General features: G+C 55.9%; 6 protein-coding genes and 1 non-coding gene across 7 annotated transcripts; 2 read left to right on the plus strand and 5 right to left on the minus strand.

The window, feature by feature from the left end:
• Nucleotides 1–865: 865 nt before the first annotated feature.
• Nucleotides 866–2086, plus strand: F5144DRAFT_594362 (semialdehyde dehydrogenase; the record flags this gene model as incomplete). The annotated part of the gene is made up of 3 exons (XM_066790567.1): nt 866–893; nt 976–1968; nt 2019–2086. The coding sequence occupies 3 exons, from the start codon at nt 866–868 to the stop codon at nt 2084–2086; spliced, it is 1089 nt and encodes a 362-aa protein (XP_066641701.1).
• Nucleotides 2087–3683: 1597 nt separating this feature from the next.
• F5144DRAFT_604493 (uncharacterized protein) lies at nt 3684–6184 on the plus strand (the record flags this gene model as incomplete). Its single annotated transcript, XM_066791349.1, has 7 exons — nt 3684–3803; nt 3860–3913; nt 3971–4589; nt 4641–4831; nt 4880–5639; nt 5694–5843; nt 5904–6184. The coding sequence occupies 7 exons, from the start codon at nt 3684–3686 to the stop codon at nt 6182–6184; spliced, it is 2175 nt and encodes a 724-aa protein (XP_066641702.1).
• Nucleotides 6185–6762: 578 nt separating this feature from the next.
• On the minus strand, nt 6763–6836 carry F5144DRAFT_t135. The gene has a single exon. It is a non-coding gene; the product is annotated as a tRNA-Asn (tRNA).
• A 19-nt stretch (nt 6837–6855) lies between these two features.
• Nucleotides 6856–10596, minus strand: F5144DRAFT_515554 (uncharacterized protein). Its single transcript, XM_066786612.1, has 2 exons — nt 7278–10596; nt 6856–7223 (listed from the first exon to the last, which is right to left on the minus strand). Exons 1-2 carry the CDS (start codon nt 10227–10229, stop codon nt 7179–7181), a joined length of 2997 nt encoding a protein of 998 aa, XP_066641703.1. The 5' UTR covers nt 10230–10596; the 3' UTR covers nt 6856–7178.
• A 263-nt stretch (nt 10597–10859) lies between these two features.
• On the minus strand, nt 10860–12622 carry F5144DRAFT_492135 (uncharacterized protein; the record flags this gene model as incomplete). The annotated part of the gene is made up of 3 exons (XM_066785902.1): nt 10860–10884; nt 11132–11980; nt 12093–12622. 3 exons carry the CDS (start codon nt 12620–12622, stop codon nt 10860–10862), a joined length of 1404 nt encoding a protein of 467 aa, XP_066641704.1.
• Nucleotides 12623–14034: 1412 nt separating this feature from the next.
• Nucleotides 14035–15750, minus strand: F5144DRAFT_594365 (uncharacterized protein; the record flags this gene model as incomplete). The annotated part of the gene is made up of 4 exons (XM_066790568.1): nt 14035–14535; nt 14932–15013; nt 15233–15593; nt 15735–15750. The coding sequence occupies 4 exons, from the start codon at nt 15748–15750 to the stop codon at nt 14035–14037; spliced, it is 960 nt and encodes a 319-aa protein (XP_066641705.1).
• Nucleotides 15751–17329: 1579 nt separating this feature from the next.
• On the minus strand, nt 17330–17921 carry F5144DRAFT_549639 (uncharacterized protein; the record flags this gene model as incomplete). The annotated part of the gene is made up of 2 exons (XM_066787594.1): nt 17330–17425; nt 17547–17921. 2 exons carry the CDS (start codon nt 17919–17921, stop codon nt 17330–17332), a joined length of 471 nt encoding a protein of 156 aa, XP_066641706.1.
• Nucleotides 17922–19331: the final 1410 nt, after the last annotated feature.

Raw genomic sequence — 19331 nt, forward strand, 5'->3', positions numbered from 1 at the left:
TCATGACACCACTAGCGAGCTGTTGGCAATGTTGGGCTTCGGCCGTGCAACGATGGCTTGCGAAAGCCGGCTTCCTGCTCTTCATCGGCCTGGGATTCTTGACATAAAGGCACTTTCTGGTTTCACGAGAACGGCAATATGTCATGCGCGCACAGCGTTGCCCCTGGGGCTTTCTTCACCGACTCGAACAGGGAAGTGGTGGGGGTTGGCCGTGGGTAGGGAGGAAATGGCTTGGCGAATTGAGAAATGACGGGCGAAAACGTCGCTAGTTTGAGACATTGTCTGCTTTCCACGCGGGACTTTTAATACGCGAAGATGTTGGATGCCGCACAGAACCTGGGTCGCGTGGGATCGGTGTCGAAAGAAGCCTGGATGACATGTCGAATCTCTTAGTAATGGCTCTCTCGTCTGGTTTTAGCCAACATCAATTGTTGCGCTTTTGAGCACTGGACAACTCTAAAACGCAACATCTCATTCAAATCAACTTGCTGTTTGGGGTTTTGCTGCCAATAATGGCCAGTGGCCAGAATACAACCCATGACAGCGTCGTGAAAAATACCGTCTCGAGACAGGACGGAAATGTCACTCTGGCAGACCCAGCCCTACGGTATCGCGTGGTGGATTGCTGCCGCTTCGAGCCCCTGTTGGAGTCTTGGAGACAACCCCACGGTCCCCACACGGCTCCGATGGCGGGGCGCGACGGGGCATGGGTGACGCCGAACAAAAAGTTCAAACACCGAGTCCAGATCAGGGAAGACTGACTCACTTGTTTCGAGATATATTCCCTGGATTTCCCCGGTTTTTGGAAGCTCGTTCTGTCAAACAAAAGGCAGTCGACCAAGTAATCCCACAGAAACCGCCCACCATGTCTCAATTGCCTGTCAAGAACTGCGGTAAGGTTGCCGAGACAGCGCCGTCTCTACCCCGCTGGGGTCCCGGACAAGGCTGACTTACTGACAATATTCTTTCCGATAGGCGTCCTGGGCTGCACTGGCTCGGTCGGCCAGCGCTTCATCCTGCTGCTCCAGCAACACCCCTCCCTGCGTCTCGTCGCCGTCGGCGCCTCGTCACGATCCGCCGGCAAGAAGTACCGCGACGCGGTGCGGTGGAAGCAGGCGAGCCCCATCTCGCCCGAGATCGGCGACCTGGTGGTGCGCGAGTGCAAGGCGAGCGAGTTCGCCGACTGCGACATTGTCTTCAGCGGCCTCGACAGCGACGTGGCGGGGGAGATCGAGAAGGAGTTCCAGCACGCGAACAAGGCCGTCTTCTCCAATGCCAAAAACTACCGCCGCGACCCTCTCGTGCCGCTCGTCGTGCCCACCGTCAACCTCGACCACCTCAACCTGATCCCGCACCAGCGCAAGACCAACAACCTCGAAAAGGGCTTCCTCGTGTGCAACAGCAACTGCGCCGTCATCGGCCTGGTCATCCCCTTCGCCGCGCTGCAGGCCAAGCTCGGCCGCATCGACACCGTCTCCGTAGTCACCATGCAGGCCGTTTCAGGAGCAGGGTACCCCGGCGTGAGCAGCATGGACGTCATCGACAACATAGTACCATACATCCCCGGGGAGGAGGACAAGCTGGAGACGGAGGCGCAGAAGATCCTGGGCAGCATCAACGCGGACGCGACGGCGTTTGAGGACCAGTCGACGCTGCGCGTGTCGGCCGCGTGCAACCGCGTGCCCGTCCTGGACGGTCACACCGCATGCGTGTCGCTGCGCTTCGCCCAGCGCCCGCCGCCAACGGCCGAGCAGGTCAAGGAGGCCATGCGCAGCTACGTCTCCGAGGCCCAGAAGCTCGGCTGCCCCTCGGCGCCCCAGCCGCCCATCATGGTCTTTGACGAGCCTGATAGGCCCCAGCCCCGGCTGGACCGGGACCTGTCCAAGGGGTATACGGTCAGTGTTGGTCGCGTTCGCGAGGATGAGAGTGGCATTTTCGACATCAAGTTTGTCGCTTTGAGCCACAACAGTGAGTTTCCATGCCCCCGAGTGAGTGAGCATATTACTGATCCCACGTAGCCGTTGTCGGTGCTGCCGGCTCTTCCATCCTGAACGCCGAGGCCGCCGTTCTGAAGGGTTTCATCTGAGTGCATGTAGAGACGGCCATGGGGTACATTCAGCACCGGAGTTGGTTGCGATGGCTTAAAAGTGGGCATGCAGTTGTATACCCTGCGTGTTCAAGGGTCGATATAGTTATTTGATTCCCATACCTACAACAGTTATCAGTTCTGCCAATTTTGGGCCAACCGTGTGACTTGGAAACGTGCTCTTTGGGTCACGCACGTAGCCGGCCTTTCACGGTGGTGACATGAGTGGTCTCATAATTAGCTGTAGGACACCTCGGTGTTACTGATACCAACCGGTGGTAGAACTCTAGGGTCCGGGGTCGGAGGGCGTTCTCAAAGCCTACCGGGGACCTTTGGACAGTCTGTGGAACTTGGGATTGTCGAACGAAAACCTTCTCGGCCGTGACCGGTTATCGTGGCTTTGTCGGCATACGTGCCGTTGAGAGGATCTAGTTCGTAGCAACGGATCACCCTGTCCTTGGAGGCGCCAATAAACCAAGATTATTGGAAGCCGTGTCTCTTTTGAGCGCGTATTCTAGCTGGGCTGTCTCGGTTGTAATCTGCTGGGTAGCGGCATGCCGCACTCTTGGGAGCCGAAAGTCGGCCCTGCTGGTTCCCGGAGGCGGTCCGTTGTTGTAGTCCACAAACAGGTTAAGAATGGTCTGGCTAAGCGAGACGTGAGGGAAGAAATTCCCATCGAATTTTGCGGTGTGTCACAGCAGGGTGGTTTAAGCGGTCTGGGGGGCTCCTTGATACACAGCCAACCGAGACGGCCGAGAGCAACACAATGATGCCGGTCTCGCTACCACATGAGCCGGGTGTGATCCCGAAACGGGGCTTCCGGTGGAATGGAAGGCTTGGGATATGCTGGAACCAAGACACGCCAACCAGGAAGGGTTTGAAGCAGTGCTGTTTCCCGCAGTTTAAAGAGGTCCCGGTTGGTGGGTTTGTGATGTGCCTTAATGATTGCCATCGAACGTCTGTCAAACCGGGGAAACTATTTTTGGTTGGGCGGCAGATGGTAGCTCTCTCGGTTGCGTGGTCAAACCGTCGGCTTCGTTTCTCGGGTCGCTCGCAAAGTTGAAACGGTAGCGTTCATGCCATTTCTTGTCCTGTGAGCTTTCAAAGGTCACTTTAGTGTTGGACAGTACCTATGAATTTGACCCAACGAATGAAGTGTTAAACATGTTGCCGCTGACACCTGGATTATTGGTTTCCATTGTTGTTCGAGTCGTCAAGATGAAGCACAGACGTTGTTCCATGCTTGAAAGGAAGGACCAGGATGCCGTTTGCTTCGTGATTCAGGACAACAACAGCAAGGGGGACGACGTGGGGGCCCACATCATAGCTTCCTTCTAAAATTTAGTGGGCCTCTCAGCGAAGCTTGGCAACGCGCAACGGCGCTGGAGGGGGACGGATTGCCGTCCCATCCCGTTCCCGGATTGGTCGCGTGGCCCCTGTCTGCCATTGTGTGGGCATCTCGTAATGCCCGCCCGACCAGGAGCTTGCGCCCCGAACTTGAAGTCGACTCTGAACCCCGCGGCTTCAACAAAATAAAGTCGCCAGTTACCCACATTGCAGTCAATGATAACCTTGACTGCCTCCATCTCCGAGCACCATGTCTTTACCAGAAGCAGCAGCAACGGCTCCTGAAAATGGAGCCGCGACCCAACAACCAGCTGCGCCCCCGCTGAGCGAAGAAACGAGAGCGCAGGTGCAAGATGTCCTGACATCAGAAGTGCGCATTCCAACCCGATCAGTCTTCCCTTCAATATGCTCATGTATGTTTTACAGATTGGCATCTCGGTGATGCTCAACCGGCTCAAGCAGAGCATTGCCTCGGCAAAGGTATGAACACTGGTCCCTCCCACTGTGTCCGATGTGGCTGCTAACCCCTGGCCGCAGGAGTTTTCGCAATTCCTAAAGAAGCGCTCGGTACTCGAAGACGATTATGCAAACTCCCTCAAGAGGCTATGCAAGCTATCACAGGACAACATGCAGCGGGGCGAGCATCGCGGCGGCACCTTCGGCCGGGCCTATGAGGAGATGATGGCGGTCCACGAGCGCATGGCCGACAACGGGATACAGTTTGCCATGTCGCTACACACGATGTCCGAAGATCTCACAGAACTAGCCCTCGTAGCCGACAAGTCCAGAAAGGGGTGGAAGCAGAGTGGCCTAGCGGCTGAGCAGCGCGTGGTGGATCTCGAGGCCGCTCTGCGCAAGTCCAAAACCAAGTACGACGGCCTTGCGGAAGAGTACGACCGCGTCCGGACTGGGGATTCGGCCGGCCGTCCGGGAGGGAAGATGTTTGGATTCAAGGCGCACAAGTCGGGCGCTGGGCATGAGGAGGACCTGCTCCGGAAGGCCCAGGTTGCAGAACAAGACTACCAGGGGAAGGTTCAGGTTGCGTCTTCTGAGAGGAGCGAGCTTGAAACAAAGACTAGGCCGGAAACCGTTCAGGCGCTTCAGGACATTGTGAGGGAGTGTGATTCTGGGCTGGCATTGCAGATGCAGAAATTTGGTGCGTTTATCCGGGGAGGGCTATACGACATGGATGCTGACGAGTCTCCAGCATCATTCAATGAGAAATTGGTGCTCAGCAATGGGCTTAGTATCAGCCCCCTGAAGCAGGCGCCAGAGACGCGGAGTTTACGAGAGAGCGTCCTAGCCATTGATAATGACAAGGATCTAAACGAATATCTGAGCGGCCAACACCCGAGGCTGCCACCAAGGACAGGGCTGCCCAAATACGAACGCAACCATGTATGTGTTTCCGTTTACGAGGTTACTTGGCCAAACTGACCCCTCCAGCTCCTCGAAACATCGAATCGGCCGCCGACCAACACTGGCCCGCCTCCCACGCAGAACACCCCACAACAACCACCGCCGACTTCCGTGCAACCGCCTCCGGCCGGCATCTTCCAGGGTTCCCGGTCAAGCACTTTCTCCGACTCACCTACCGGTCCGCCAAATCAGGGGTCCGCGGGGCATAGTTATAACCAGAGTATGGGCTCTCTCCCGATGCTCGGCGGCCCCCCGCCCCCCTCCCAACCGCAGCACGAGAGGAGCTTCAGCCACGGGAGCACTATGAACCAAGGCAGCAGCCCCGCAGGCCAACAGTATAGAAACGCTGGCGCTCCGCAACACCAAGCCCAGTCGTCTGTTTCAAGATTTGACGGCTCGTTCAGTTCTGCCACTTCGCAGGGACCACCCCAACTCGGCGCGCTGTCGTTCCAGAGCCCCCAACCCCAGCAACCCCAGCAACCCCCTTATGCGCAGCCACCGTCCCAGAAAGGGAACCCTCCCCCGCACGCGTTTCCTCAGCCTTCCGCCATGGCACCTCCCCAGGCGCATAGGCAATCGCCTCCAGCCGCCCCACAAATGGCCCCGCCGCGCCCTGTGTTTGGAATCACCCTGTCCAAGCTTTATGAGAGAGACGGGCTGGCCGTTCCTATGGTGGTCTATCAGTGCATCCAGGCTGTGGACCTGTTTGGTCTGAACGTCGAGGGCATTTACCGGCTGTCTGGTTCCGTGCCTCACGTTAACAAGCTCAAGAATCAGTTTGATACAGGTTCGTGTTATACCTGCACCCCTGGCTTTCCTGCTCCAGACTAACCCCCTCAAGACTCTGCATCCGGCAACCTTGACTTCCGCAACCCTGAAAACTTCTTCCATGATGTCAACAGTGTTGCTGGTCTGCTCAAGCAGTTCTTCCGGGACCTGCCCGACCCGTTGTTGACTAGAGAGCACTACGTGGCGTTTGTTGAAGCAGCCAGTAAGTCCGCCCCTTCTCCTAACACTAGCTTGATATCACCTTGCTAATTCACGGGCGTAGAAAACGAAGACGACATTGTCCGCCGTGACACCCTCCACGCCATTATCAACAACCTGCCCGACCCCAACTACGCCACCCTGCGCGCCCTGACGCTGCACCTGCACCGCGTCATCGACAACTCGTCAGCGAACCGGATGAGCTCGCAGAACCTGGCCATCGTGTTTGGTCCCACGCTTATGGGCACCGCGCCCGGATCTAACATCTCAGATGCCGGGTGGCAGGTCAGGGTGGTGGATACCATCTTGCAGAATACGTATCAAATCTTTGACGACGACGATTGAGGGGTCAATCTAGGGAAGAGAAGAAGTTTGCCGCGGGCGTTGGAGAGAGGGCGGTTTGTAATATAGCTATGAAGTACGGAATTCCCCGGCATGTGGGTAATTGGGGGACGAGCAGGGAGGTTCTCACCGAAGGAAAGATGTTGATTGCCATCTCACGCCTTGCGTTTGACCGCCGAAGCTGGAGCTTGCTTCCCTTGGGTTTAAAATCGCCGACAAGGGGTCGGGGGTGTGGGGGTCTTTTGCGGTGGTTTGGAATGGATCACATTTGCTGGACGAACATGCTTGACAATGATTCAATGGTCAAGGAAAGGGCGACAGTCGTTCGGCTGCAATTACAAATAGGACGATTTTGTCATGGTCTACAGCCAAATCCAGGCTACGTATTGACTTCAAACCCTCGTAGCGAGTTGATCAAGTCACATTTGCGACACAAAATAACCACTGTTCCACTTGTATCCCTTTAACAGGTGCTTGCTACCTACCCCTCAGCAAAAGAAAACACACACACACATGGACCGGGGAATGAGAGAGTCGATGTCGCAGGCCAAAAAAGCAAAAGGAAAGTCATGGTGATTTAGCTCCTCCGGGAAGGCTCGAACTTCCAACCTCCTGATTAACAGTCAGACGCGCTAGCCAATTGCGCCACAGAGGATGCTAGCCAATTGCTTGTGGTGGTGTGGGTCGAACCTTGGACTTGTATAGCTTGGCCGGTGGCGATGAGGATGGCATTCAGTTTCATCCATCTCGAACCTTGCTGTAAAATATTTATTTGGATAGATGCCGATACCCCTAAGCAAAGCGATTCATGATTAGACTGAAGATAGCATGGAAATCATCAAGACGTGGTCATTTGGCAAACTGGAAATAGGAACAAGCAAACTACACAGCTGACTCCGATACCTCGTCAAGATCAGGCAAGACATTAATGAACTCTGTTTTCCTCATGTACCTCTATGCATCCGTACAAACCCCGTCTATCATAACTTACATCCATCTACATCGGCGCCTGCCACCTCAAATTAATCTGTTTCCTCCTCACCTGCGAGAGCATTAGCAACGGCAACCAAACAATCACGGATAGGAAGGTACTCACCACCGGAGCAAGCATAAGCACACCCGCCAAAAGCGCCAGCACAGTCCCCACCAAAGCCACCTTGTTGAAACCCTTTCCAAGAATATCGAACAAGAAGCTGGGCGCGACCCTCGTGCCAAACACATCAATGCCGTACGCAAACACCAGACTCGTGCTCTCCACAATAGCCGGCGCGGTGATGATCTTCTCGACGCCCAGCACGTCGCGCTCGTGGGTGATGACGCTCTTGGGATCGACCTCGATGGCGGGGTGGTACTTGAACAGGCCCTCCTCGGCCTCGGCGGGGGTAGGGTCGCGGCCGACGGGGCGGCGGGGCTCGATGATGGCACGCGGGATGCCGACGATGCCGTGGGACTCCGGGAGGTAGGCCAGCACGTGCCGCGAGGTGATGCCCTGGCGGGTCTGGGTGACCTGCAGGGCCGAGATGGGCGCGCTGAGGACGTAGGACTGGGCCACGACGGCGGGGCGGGCGACGCCGCCCGTGGGGTCGTCGATGGGGTCGACCGAGGAGAAGGTGTCGGCGTCGCCGAGCGGGCCGCGGTCGTTGGCCTCGTCGCTCTCGTACAGGTCGGCGACGAGGATCTGGTAGCCCTTGATGGTCTTGGCGGCGTTGTCGCGCAGGGCGTACTGGCCGAAGTAGGTGCAGACGAACCAGTTCTCGGCCATGGCGCACTCGATGGGCTTGGTGAGGTCGATGCCGTCGTGCTTGGAGGAGGAGAGGATCTGGCCAGAGATGGTGTCGAGGAGGTAGATGGTGAGCGTCTCGGCGCTGTCATTGGCGGTAGCGACGACGAGGGTGTTGGGGTTGAGGTACTTGTACTTGACGGTGCGGTCGCCGAGGACACGGCCGATGGAGGCGACGACGTCGTGGTCGGGGCGTGTTGCGATATCCACAATCCACTGGCCCTGCGGCGGGGTGAAGGTCCAAGAAACTGACTCGTATGAGCTCGTGCCGTTGGCGACGAAAACAACACCTTTCAGCTCGCCATCACGGCCGCGCGTGACGATGGTTTGCCTCGGGGCTTTGTACACCTGGAGGTCGCCGATCTTCCCATCACGGCCAATCCGAATAAGCTGCTTGCCGGAGTAGGTGTCAACAAGAGCGGTGGCCTGGGTGCTAGCCTCCGGGCTCGGCCCCTTCGCCTCGATGATCTCGCCAGTGTCGCCCTTGAGTACAACAAAGTCATTGTGAGAACCGAGAATCGTGACCTCGCCCGTCGAGTCGTGGGCATGGATGCCCTTCACATCCCATTTGTTGCCCTTTTGGATCTCAAATGCCCGCTTGCTCCAGACAAGCCTGCCATTGTTACCAACATCGAGAGCGTAGAGCATCCCGCGTTTGGTGGCCAGGATAGCCAGCTTGTGGAAGCCGAAGCTGTCCCGGGCCAGCTTACCAGTGGTCGAAGGGATATCAGTACCGAGAACGCTGCTCATGAACCTCGACGGAAGGTTGTTGAGCCACGCGGGAAGGTATTGGAGGTCGTTAATGTGGCGCTTGACGCGGTGGAGGTAGGCCTCAAGAGGGTTGCTGTGAGCCTCTGCTTCAAGCGACTTGGCCAGATCCTCGCTTTCGGGGATGTCGGCAAATGTGGCCGCGATGCCGCCAGTCATACCCTCATGACGAGTCCATGCGGCCTCCCCGTTGCGGATCAACACCCAGTCATCCGTGTCGGTGACGGCAGCTGCCCGTACCGCGTAGTTGTAGCTGTCATCTTCGCCGCTGGCGCTGCCCTTCTTGACGACCTCGGAAACGGCGTGAATGGCATTCGCTTTTGATGTTCCTGTTTTCAGCGGCCAACGTTTGAGAACGCCGTGGGACTGCGACGAGAGCAGGATTACCTCGTCCTCGGTGATGCGGGTAAAGTAGACGTTCGCGCCGTTGGAGCTGGTCGAGAACGACCCCGGTCCAGCGAGATGGGGGAGACTGTACGCCTTTGAAACGGCGTTCGTCTTCAAGTCGACATGGAAAACCTCAGCCCGGTGTCCAGTAGCCGTCTTGCTGTGAACCAAAAAGTGCGACTGCGACTGCACCAGATGCGGCGCGTGGATTTCCACATCAACCGTACCGTCCGGAAGCGCAAACTCCTGTTTCGTCTTGGTCCCCAACACGTTGACCGACAGTGTCTTGCGGGCGTCGTCCGTCCAAGCTACAATCGGGGCGGCCGAGTTCGCGCCGACAAGAATAACGTCCCCCTTGCCATGGACATCCGCCTTGCTCCCGATCACCATCTCATCCACCTTCTTCCCGGTAACCATATCCAACACCGCCACCTTCAGGTTATACGCGCCGGCGACGCCCTTCAGGCTAACCACGAAGATCTTCTCGACATTGGTGCTGACCTGCAGGGGCACATCCCTGGTGACCTCGCGAAACTCCCACACCACACTGCCATCCTCCGCACTCAACCGCCTCAACACCGTCTCACCACCACGCACCCCTTCCTCAAACAACACCAACACATCCTTCCTCAGCTCCCCACTCTCCGTCATCTCCATAACCTCCAGATCCCTCACCACGCCCCCCTCAAACCCCACCCAGAACTTATTCCTCCCACTCACCGCATCCCACGCATGCACCGCATCCCCAAACGCACTCGCAACCCACCCCTCCCCCTCCCCCGCCCTCATAAACCCAACCACTCCCTCCTTATCCCCCCCATCCCCACTAGCACCAGCACCGCCAGCCTCACCACCAACCCGCTGCCGCCACAGCACCTCCCCACTCCCCGGATTCACCGCGCCCACCACACCCACATCACTCAGCGTATACAACAAACTCGCCCGATCATCGCGGCGCGGGCGGTGGAAGAAGGTGGTGTCGCGGAGCGGGAGGCCGAGGAGTTGGTGGTGGTAGTCGGTGTGGCCGACCTCGTCGAGGAAGACGGCGTGGACGGGGCGGAGGAGCGGGAGGAGGGAGAGGAGGGTGGTGGTGAGGAGGTTGGGGCGTCGCATTTTGCGGGGTGGTGGTGGTGGTGTTGTTGTTGCGCGGCTCGCGCCGGCGTGGGTGGGTTGGGTTGGTTGTTTGGTTTTTGGGTGATGGGTGGTGGATCGGTTGGTTTGATTTGGTTGATTGGGGTGGAAGGGGTTATTATTCTTGGGCCATTGATCGTTGATGATGATGGGGATGGTTCGGTCGATCTCTTGGATTCGATCGTTTTCGCGTTTGTTGGATGGGGGATTGTTGTTGATGATGATGGCGAAGCTTGAGCTTGGGGAAGCTCAGCTGCGGTGACGCGATGGAGATGGAGCTTTTGGCGAGAGGTGACGTTGAAACAAGGCTTGCCAGCAGCCTGGAACCCTGTCCATATTGCAGTTCTTGGCACGGTGCCAAGTGCGAATGATGGCAACAACCAAACAGTTGCGTGTGACAAATCAGATCGATGGTGAAAAGCACTATCGCTTATAGAATTTGACAAAATACAGCAAATTACACAAAACTTGAACCCTTTTCAAGCGCTGTTTGACCCCAGATCCCAACTGTCCCCCGTTTGGGAATAACGCCATCATTCAATGCCCCCCATTGCTGTCCTGAATGGCCACCGCTTGAATCTGCCTGACAGAGATTGGCCCTTTTGAGCGCCCTTATGAACATGTGAAGCCATGGAAACTATATAATCCCCAGAGACCACTATAACTCCGCATCGACCTCCTTCTCCAGCTTGGCTGGTATACACGACCATGAACAGCCCACCATCAGAAATGGCACGGGGAGCTCCTCACCAGCGCCGCCCAGCTCGCTAAATTTCTCCACTTCCTCCCCGTCCTCACCCACCGTGACCGTTGTACGTCCGATACGTCGGAATTCGACCCACCGGGCCATGGGGATCAAGGTGTCCCGGCCACAAACAGCACACCTAACACCACCATCACGATGGATCTTGGCGGCCTGCTCCACGGCAAAAGAAAAATGCGGCGGGGCTTCGTCAGCGTAAAGAGCCCATGACCGAACCTCCTCGGCCTGCGACGACTTGATACCGGCTCGCAGAGCGAGCTCAAACAACGACGGGGCGCCCTTGGGGTTGTAGACTTTGCTGGTGGGAAGGGCTGACTTGCGCTGCTCGGCGGCGAACTCCTTCGGGGTGGCGAGGGATGTCAACGGCTCCAGCTCAATGAGAGCGCCGCGCGCACCAGGGAGGTCTGGGAGGCAAAAGCGGGAGAGGGTTTGGCCTGTGCCAGTCATAAACTGGACGGGGCTCCGCGAGTGGAGCTTGGTGGTCACACCGGACCAGGAGGACTCGACCTTGGCGGTGGAGCGCTTGGGGTAGGTCAGGTTGTCGTATTCGTCGCTGCGTGTTGTGGTGGTGGAAATGGCAGCAGCATTGGCGTTGGCCGTATCGGGCTGCCAGAACCGGTTGGGCTGGAAACTCAAGTTGCGTAGTTTGCTGCCGGGGCGGAGAAGATTGAGTAACTCGCCGGGGAAGACGCGGATGAAGTTCTGGCCGAGGTTGAGGGCCTCGAGTTTTGTCAACTTCCCGACTGCCGGCGGGATTTCGTCCAGATTGTTCGCCCGCAGGCTGAGCAAGGTCAAGTGCTCGATGGTGAGAATCCCGGAGGGGAAGTTCCGAAGGCGGTTCATAGACAGGAACAGCTGGATCTCAGGATCCCTCTGCTCGAAGGCAACGTCCCTGGAAACATTGGGAATGGGAGAGATATCGGAGATGAGCTTCACTACCTCTGGCGAAACGAAATCTAGGTTTAGGGAACTAGGTAAAATGTTAGTCTGAGGGAAACGACCCTGGTGAGAGACACGGCGGGACAACAACAGGCCAGGTAGGCAGAGAGACAACTAGTGCTCTGGACGAAACGGGTACTTACCTTAGATCAACTTGCTCAGTACCACCTTCGACACAGCCACTGACGACCCATTGGGCTTCCAGCTCCTCCCTCGGGACGGTTGACGGGGCAGACATTGAACCTTTCGCCCGCGGCGACGCAACAGGAAATTTGGGGGCAGCGGGCTCTATCTCGAAGCTGTCGTCCGTATCGGTGATGGAATCATCCGCCCCCATCCAGACACCGCTGTCAAGTTGTCGTCGGAATTCTCGCTTTTGGGGCTGTGGAGGCCCGTTGCGTCGCGGTGGCGGGTACCTTGGGAGGGGTTCTTCCCCCACTGCAGAATCTGACGAGGCCGGCTGCTGGTCAAACCAGGTGCCCACGTACCGCTTCTTGCGGCGTCCGTTATGGTTGTAATTGTCTAGTGCCGGATCGTCGTCACTGGAGAAGAAAGCCGGATCGCTCGAGGCGGAGGATTGTGTATGAGGAGAGTTTGTGATCCGCCTTCGTTTCCTTCTGCCGTCGACCGGAAGCGAAGGCGGGAGGGTGGGAAGTGCAGGTTCGTCCGCCATTGTTTCCTGCATTTCCCTTGATTTTTGTTAATGTGTTACAATATCCAGTGTCCCGGAAGCCAACGGAAGGCGAGGGGTATGAGGGGTGCGAGAGCTGCGAGAGATTCAAGGTAGGTAGGAAGTTGTGTGTGAGAGAGTGAGAGAGGATGTGAGATGCCTCGCGGTCACACGACAAATAAATCCAGAACTACCACATGACCATAGGTTATGTGCACGGGCAAGGGACCGATCGCAAGATGACGAAGCAGATGACAAAGTTAGGTGCCTTTAGATAATGAAGCCAGATAAGGTTCTTTAGCAAAGCCAGATATTGAAGCAAGGAATGCTGGGCTGTAAGCATATGCACAATGGAACAATGGAGGCAGGGTTGGCGCGGTCCAGGAAGAAAGGAGGGGAAAAAGGCAAAATGGTCGTCGCATCTGAGGGACACCAAAGTCGCGTCAGTCGCGTCTCCCACAACTGGGGGGTCAACATCGCGGTGAGGCCCCACCAAGTCGATCTTGGCTTCCCCGGAAGCACTCCGAACCCCGGTTGGCTCAGGAGCACATGACAAGCCAGGGCTCGAGGTGAGATCAAGAAAAACAGGATAATCCGATCCCAAAATGAAGTACTATTGCTCAATAGGATAAGTCAAAGCTCATCCGGCCGTCCTGACGTTCAATTGGGGTTTCAAGCTGTTGCAGAGCAGTTCTGGATTTGTGGAAATCCCCAAACAGCCGCCCTCTTCGACTGACGATTGCCAAGTGCTCCTCACGTGCTCCTGCTGCATTTGCCCGCGATTCGCGGTTCGTGAGCCCCACCACGCCCCGGAGGCCCACCTGATCGACCCACCAATATCTCGGCGCTTCGGAGCGCTGACGCCGACATCATTGCTTCCTTCCCCATGAGTGATTCTGTCCTGTTCCATCCCTCTCAACCACAGCATCGCACGTTGCATTTCGCCGCTCGTAACTTTCCGGAGACAGATTAGGTCTCCGCGTTTCCATGGGCGTCATGGCTCTCAATTATCCAAACCATGAGCAGTGCTGTTGTTCTTTTTCCAAGCTTGACGTCACCAAACTTGCATGCGGAACAACTGAGTTTAACGGTTCAATGTTTCGGTTCAATGTTTGATCCCCTCGAACTATTTAGGGCCAAGTTACCCAGTTGCTACGGGATCGATTTGCGAACCATCTTGGGGATGCAGGCGAGAAAGAGGGAGGACCAATGGCTGTAAAAAGCTAAAACCCGCGGCAGTGAAAACGAACCGAGTGAAATGAATTCATGATGGCCAGCAAAAGAAAAGACCAGTCCTTCGCTCCCTGTCCTCCATGCGTCCCAAACGCCAAAAACGCCTGTTTCCATGTGTATGTATGGATACGCGCCCCCGTGTATCCGCAGCTTCTCCAATGCTCGAAAATACCAAACGCCCCTCACTTGGCGGGCATGGGCGACGAAAACTTGTCGGCCAGTTCCATAAGCACCAACTCTTCCTCATGGTTCAGTCCGTCGTCGTTGACTTCATTGGCGGCCTCCTCGGCGAGCCGGACCAGGTCCATCTCGTCGTCAAAACCAAACTCGTCGAACTTGGTGATCTTGGTCGGCTTGGGGGGGTTACTGAAGTTGGCGGGCTTGCTGCGCTTGATGGGCTGGGGGATCTCGTCGTCGTCGTCCAGGATGAAGATAGGGGCATAGGCGCCCACCGCACTACCACCGGGCGGGCCGCGCGGCATGCTCGTGAACTCGCCGTCGTCAGTCAGATCGACGACAATCTTCTTCTTGGGCTTGGCATTGGGGACAACCATGACGGCGGCGGCGTACGGGTTGGCCATGGCCCTGGCTCGCTCTTTGGCCGCCCACTCATCCATCTCTTTTTTCTCGCGCGCGATCTCCCGAGCCGACTTCTTCTTTAACTTCCTGATCTCCTCTCTGGCCTTGGCAACCGCGGGGCTAATAGCACCAGTACCACCACGGCGGTCAGCAGGAGCACCAGAAGCAGCACCAGCGCCAACAGAAGTACCCGCGCCGGCACCAACACCACCGCCTGCATGACCCTCCTCAACGGGATCCGTGCCAAGATCAATGTGATAACCGCAGCCACCAACGAAGCCCTTACCATCCCAGACCTTCTCGCACACGAGCTGGGTCTCGGTGTAGCGGAAGTTGTCCTTGCGGCGCTTGGTCAGGCGGCCGACCATGCACTGCGGGCAGCCGAGGTTCTGCGCCGTCGGGGGCCTGTCCCGGACCACAGCAGTAGCAACGGCCGTGCGGCGGCCAAAGCCCTTGGACGGGGTGACGACGGCGCTCTGGCCGATAATCTCAAAGTCGACCCCATCCTCCAACTCCTCCTCCTCCTCCTCCCAGAACTCCTCCTCCTCCCCATGCCTCCCCAGCACCGTCCCCCGCCCCATCCTCCCACCCATCCCCAAATTCGTAGCATTGGCCACCTTCCCCGAAAACAAATCCGGACACAACGCCGGATCATCGTCCAGCGTCTCGGAGTAATCGCACCCCAGATCCGCGCGCGTGCTGCACACGAAGCGGAACTTGCCGCGGTGCACCGAGTGGCCGTGCGGGTTGTAGCGGCTGCGGATGCGGCGGCCGGTCGCGCACCGCGGGCATCGCCCGTACTTGCCGCCGTCGAGGCTGCTGCCGCCGCGCGGGCGGCCCAGGGCGGGGGTCGTGATGGCTGTGGGGGTGGGGGTGGGCAGGGGCATCATGGGGTTTGTGGGGTGGTTTGGGTGGTTTGGGTCGGGGGGGGAACGGGTGGCTCGGGTTGGGGTTCTGGTTCCGGTTCCGGTGTGGGAGGGGTCGGTGGTGAGGTGGTTGGGGTTGTTGTGGTTGTTGTTGCCTGTGGGCATGGTCGCGATGAATTTGGGGTATTTCTTGCCTGCCTTGTCGGCGTTGCTGCCGTGGTTTTTGCTGATGCGGCCCGTCAGGACTGCGTGGCGGTTGGCGCTCGGAGTGGGCGGTTTCTGAGCTGGGGTGGAAGCTGGAGGAGGTGGTTAGTTGGGTCGCTCGACCTCGACTGATCGCAGTAATTGGTTTGTAGTCGAAAACGATTCAGGAAAAAAGAAAGAGGATGCTGAAGGTGAAGAAGAAAGGGAAAAAATAGCTCCTGGTTTTCACTTACGCTTGCGAGAAGGCATTTTGTGCCTTGGAGTTTGTTTTGGTGCTCGCTTTGGAGCTCGCTTGTGAGGTAAACAAGCGAAGAAACTCCGAGGTTGGCGGAGAGAAGTTGGCCGCCACTTTGTGAATCAAGTTGGGGTTTTGAAGGGTGCATGTGTTAGAAACACACTGGAGGTCAGTTGAACACTGTGTGATTCTTGTGGAACACCTTGCTACTGGAATCTCAGGCCACGAGGTTGTTCGCAGTGAGAAATCGGTGAACAGCCTACACATAATTGTTGTGGTGCCAGTAGGTGTTACCCTGAGGCCGTAAGGTGAGTTGCCAGGCCTCAGTTTCTCAACAGTGCAATAAAATGGTGGTAGAGATATTGTAAACCAAATGAAAATAGCAACATGCCCCTCCGTGGCCTCCGACAACGAGGCTGTGAACACAATAGCAGATGAGTCTTGGACTCATGTCTCAACAGTTGCGTGAATGGAAGCTACCCTATATGCATACATGGCTGTTGTTCATTGACAGTGCAGAGTGACATCCAATATTCCACTTCTCGCCAATGTCATTGAGTCGTCGACCCTCATTTCTGTTGGTAGGATAAAGATGATGCGGTGAGTGCCTAAAGTTCAAGTTCTTTCTCGACCCCTCACATCACTGGCACGTATATCCAGATGCCCCTACATCACTGCATCGGCTGCCTTCTGTTCACTGTGGAATCACTACGACTTAGAAATGTGGTTTTACCCTGTACTCAACCTTGAAGTCTTCGGTAAAACGGTAACGATGCGGCTGTAGAGCCTCTCGCATGCTTGTGCGTGAGTGGCCGCTTTCCTGTGCAAGTTGCGGGGCAAGTGGGATTAAGAGTAGTGTGATGGCAATTGAAGTTTGCTATTTCAAAGCTCCCTGCTCCACGTTTACTACTTGCCCCTTACTACCTACCTGGTAGGTAAGGTAGGCAGTATGGGATGGAGACGACGCAGTTCCGGAACCTTTCTAAACCCTTTGTGGAGCTATCATTTGTGCCAGCTATAAAATGACAAGGTATACGTAGCTGCTGGATTGATTGTCCCAGGCTGTATCATCATGCATACTTCTTCGGCTTCACAGCTTCTCTCATCCCAGTTTGGGCACCTTGGGGTTCAAAGAATGGCATAAGAGGCCTCTCACTTAGAAAAGAACCGTCAACAAACGACTTTCCTCAACAAGCTAGCTACACTACTACGGTACTTGGTAGGCAGCCGCTTATTACATGTATCCATTCCGAGCAGTTGATTTGCTTCAAATGGAGAAACATAACCAACTGCTTCGCTTGCATCATGGACAACCTCTAACATCCTCCGCTTTAGTCTACATTCCCAGTTGTATCCTTCATCCGCAGCTCAAGCAATATCCCACCTAAAGCGTCGTGTGTCCCTTTCGGAATTTTTACACTCCCTAAATGAGTTCGTACATGTTGGGGTGGAAAGGATGGAGCAAGCGACTGTTCCATTCCAAGAGGTGGACGGCGTTGAGATGCCGAGGCTTTATGGGTATGCTTGCCCATTCGATGGTGATAGTAGTGTTAATAATTGCGCACCATTTGTTGCAGGATGGTTTCCAGTTTATCACCCTTGTTCCGTTCGTTTCCACGGTAGAGCTTCGAAAAGCAACATCGAGAACCCCGGTCCCCCAGCAGCCCTGGAGGATGGAAACAAGCCGGACTGCTAGGATATTTAGACACTCAGCGTCGTAACAAAAGCGGTCGTCGTGGTCGTGGTCGCATTCGCGGGTGGGGAACTGATGCATGGAGAAAGGGCGAATTCGGATATCAAGCTTGCTAACCCTTTTGACGAGGCATGGACGGGACACCCAGGTCGGCATTAGGCCAGACACGCCCAGTAACATGATGTCAAGCCTGTACGGGTCGCCAGAAACCCGCCCGACGATATATTGCGTCTCCTTGCGTATCTGGCGGTTTGTCGCGAGGAGGGAAGGTTGGGCACTCTTGGCGTCATTGGTGTCCATGGCGTACACGTTAATGTTGCCGCGGACTGGCAAGAAAGGGCCGTACGGATAGCGACGAGTGCGCCTGTTTTGGATGTCCGAGGGCGACTTCGGGGCCGCAAGGCGGACGGCGATGGCCTCTTCGAGGATCTGAAGCCGGAGCTCTGTGGGTAATCCAAGCAAGGTGGCTCGCTCGTGCGTCTGTTCTGTCATCGTGGGTGGTGCAGTGTAAAGGCGAGAGGTACTAGGTAGTGAATAATTAGTAGTTTAGAAAGTTTGCAGTTCAGTTGGCGGTTTTGAAATCCCAAAGCCGTCATTTACTGGCAACCATTTATGTGGAGGGTATTACCCTACCCAGCCAGCAGAGCGACAAATGGAACACACTGGTCTGCCTTATGCTCCGTGGGTTATAATCGAAGGATAAAACTTAACAACCTTGAGAACATGCCAAGTGATTTCGTCATGATGGGATTGAGACTGAGGTCCACGTCCTCGAGCGGGGTAAGGAAGGGGGCGAAGTATAGGGTCATTCGGAGAAGAGGGAAAAAAGGTGAGAGGAAAAGAAAAAGAGTGATTGCATTTCAACTTCTGAAACCTGAAGCTCAGGTCCTGCGAGACTCAGAACTAGAAGACTCTGGGGTCAGCGGTTTACAATACATCAACACTACGGGCTAGCATCCCACCGATGGAGCGAGACTCGCCGATGTTGCCATGGATTTTGCATTTGCTGTCTGTTGATACTCACATGGAAGCTGTTCCTCTGTATTTTCACGGGTGCGATTTGATCGTTGCGGCGGCCCCGTCACTTCCATTTTACATGACGTTAATATTCCTTGAAATACACTAAGAAGAAAAAGTCAATATAAAGGATATGACGTCGAGCACAATCTAACCGGATTTTCTGTCTAGCGTAATTTGAGAATGCGCGCATGGTTCCGGGGTGAGTACATGTACCTGCTTGACTCATGTCGCCGCCCTGCCTTGGCTCATCCCATCCGCTCGCGCGACCCCAACTGGAGTGAGCAGGAGCATGTCCAAAGCTCAAATCAGGAGGAGGATAGGCCGGCTAGAGGTTCTAAGGAAGCTAGGTAGAGTTCATTATTACCCCACCCTCAATAACGTTGAACTGTCTAGAGATACTACCTAGGTACATACTACATGTATATGTATACGGGTACTCTCTACGTACAACACTGTTCGTATATTGATCGTACCAGACCCTATTACTCCCATGTTGCCACCTTGACGTCCCTCGCGACTGCTATTAACATTTAATACTTTACCAAAGTTACCTAGCCAATACTGAACTAAGACCTGTAGTCAATATCATCCTATATTGATACTACCTGCCTAACCAATGCTAATTGGTTTTAGCCCTATAGAAGCACAACACACATAACAAACCCACTAACCATTAGTCGGCGGGAGGTCATGGTGGTTCCCTATATCTAGGCCATTTCACAGCGGCGCAACCAAGCAAGCACCCATGCACTTTTTTGGGTCGGCGAATGCGCGAGCGCAATGTGACGCTGCTACAGAAATCTACCTAGGTAATCTGTCTCGGCTTCTGAGCGTCGTCCTCATGCGGCATGCTCGGCCCCCCTCCAAACAAAAGATGATCGT

This window comes from Chaetomium tenue (genome assembly GCF_020726465.1).
Source record: "Chaetomium tenue strain MPI-SDFR-AT-0079 chromosome Unknown F5144scaffold_5, whole genome shotgun sequence".
NCBI lineage: Eukaryota > Fungi > Ascomycota > Sordariomycetes > Sordariales > Chaetomiaceae > Chaetomium > Chaetomium tenue.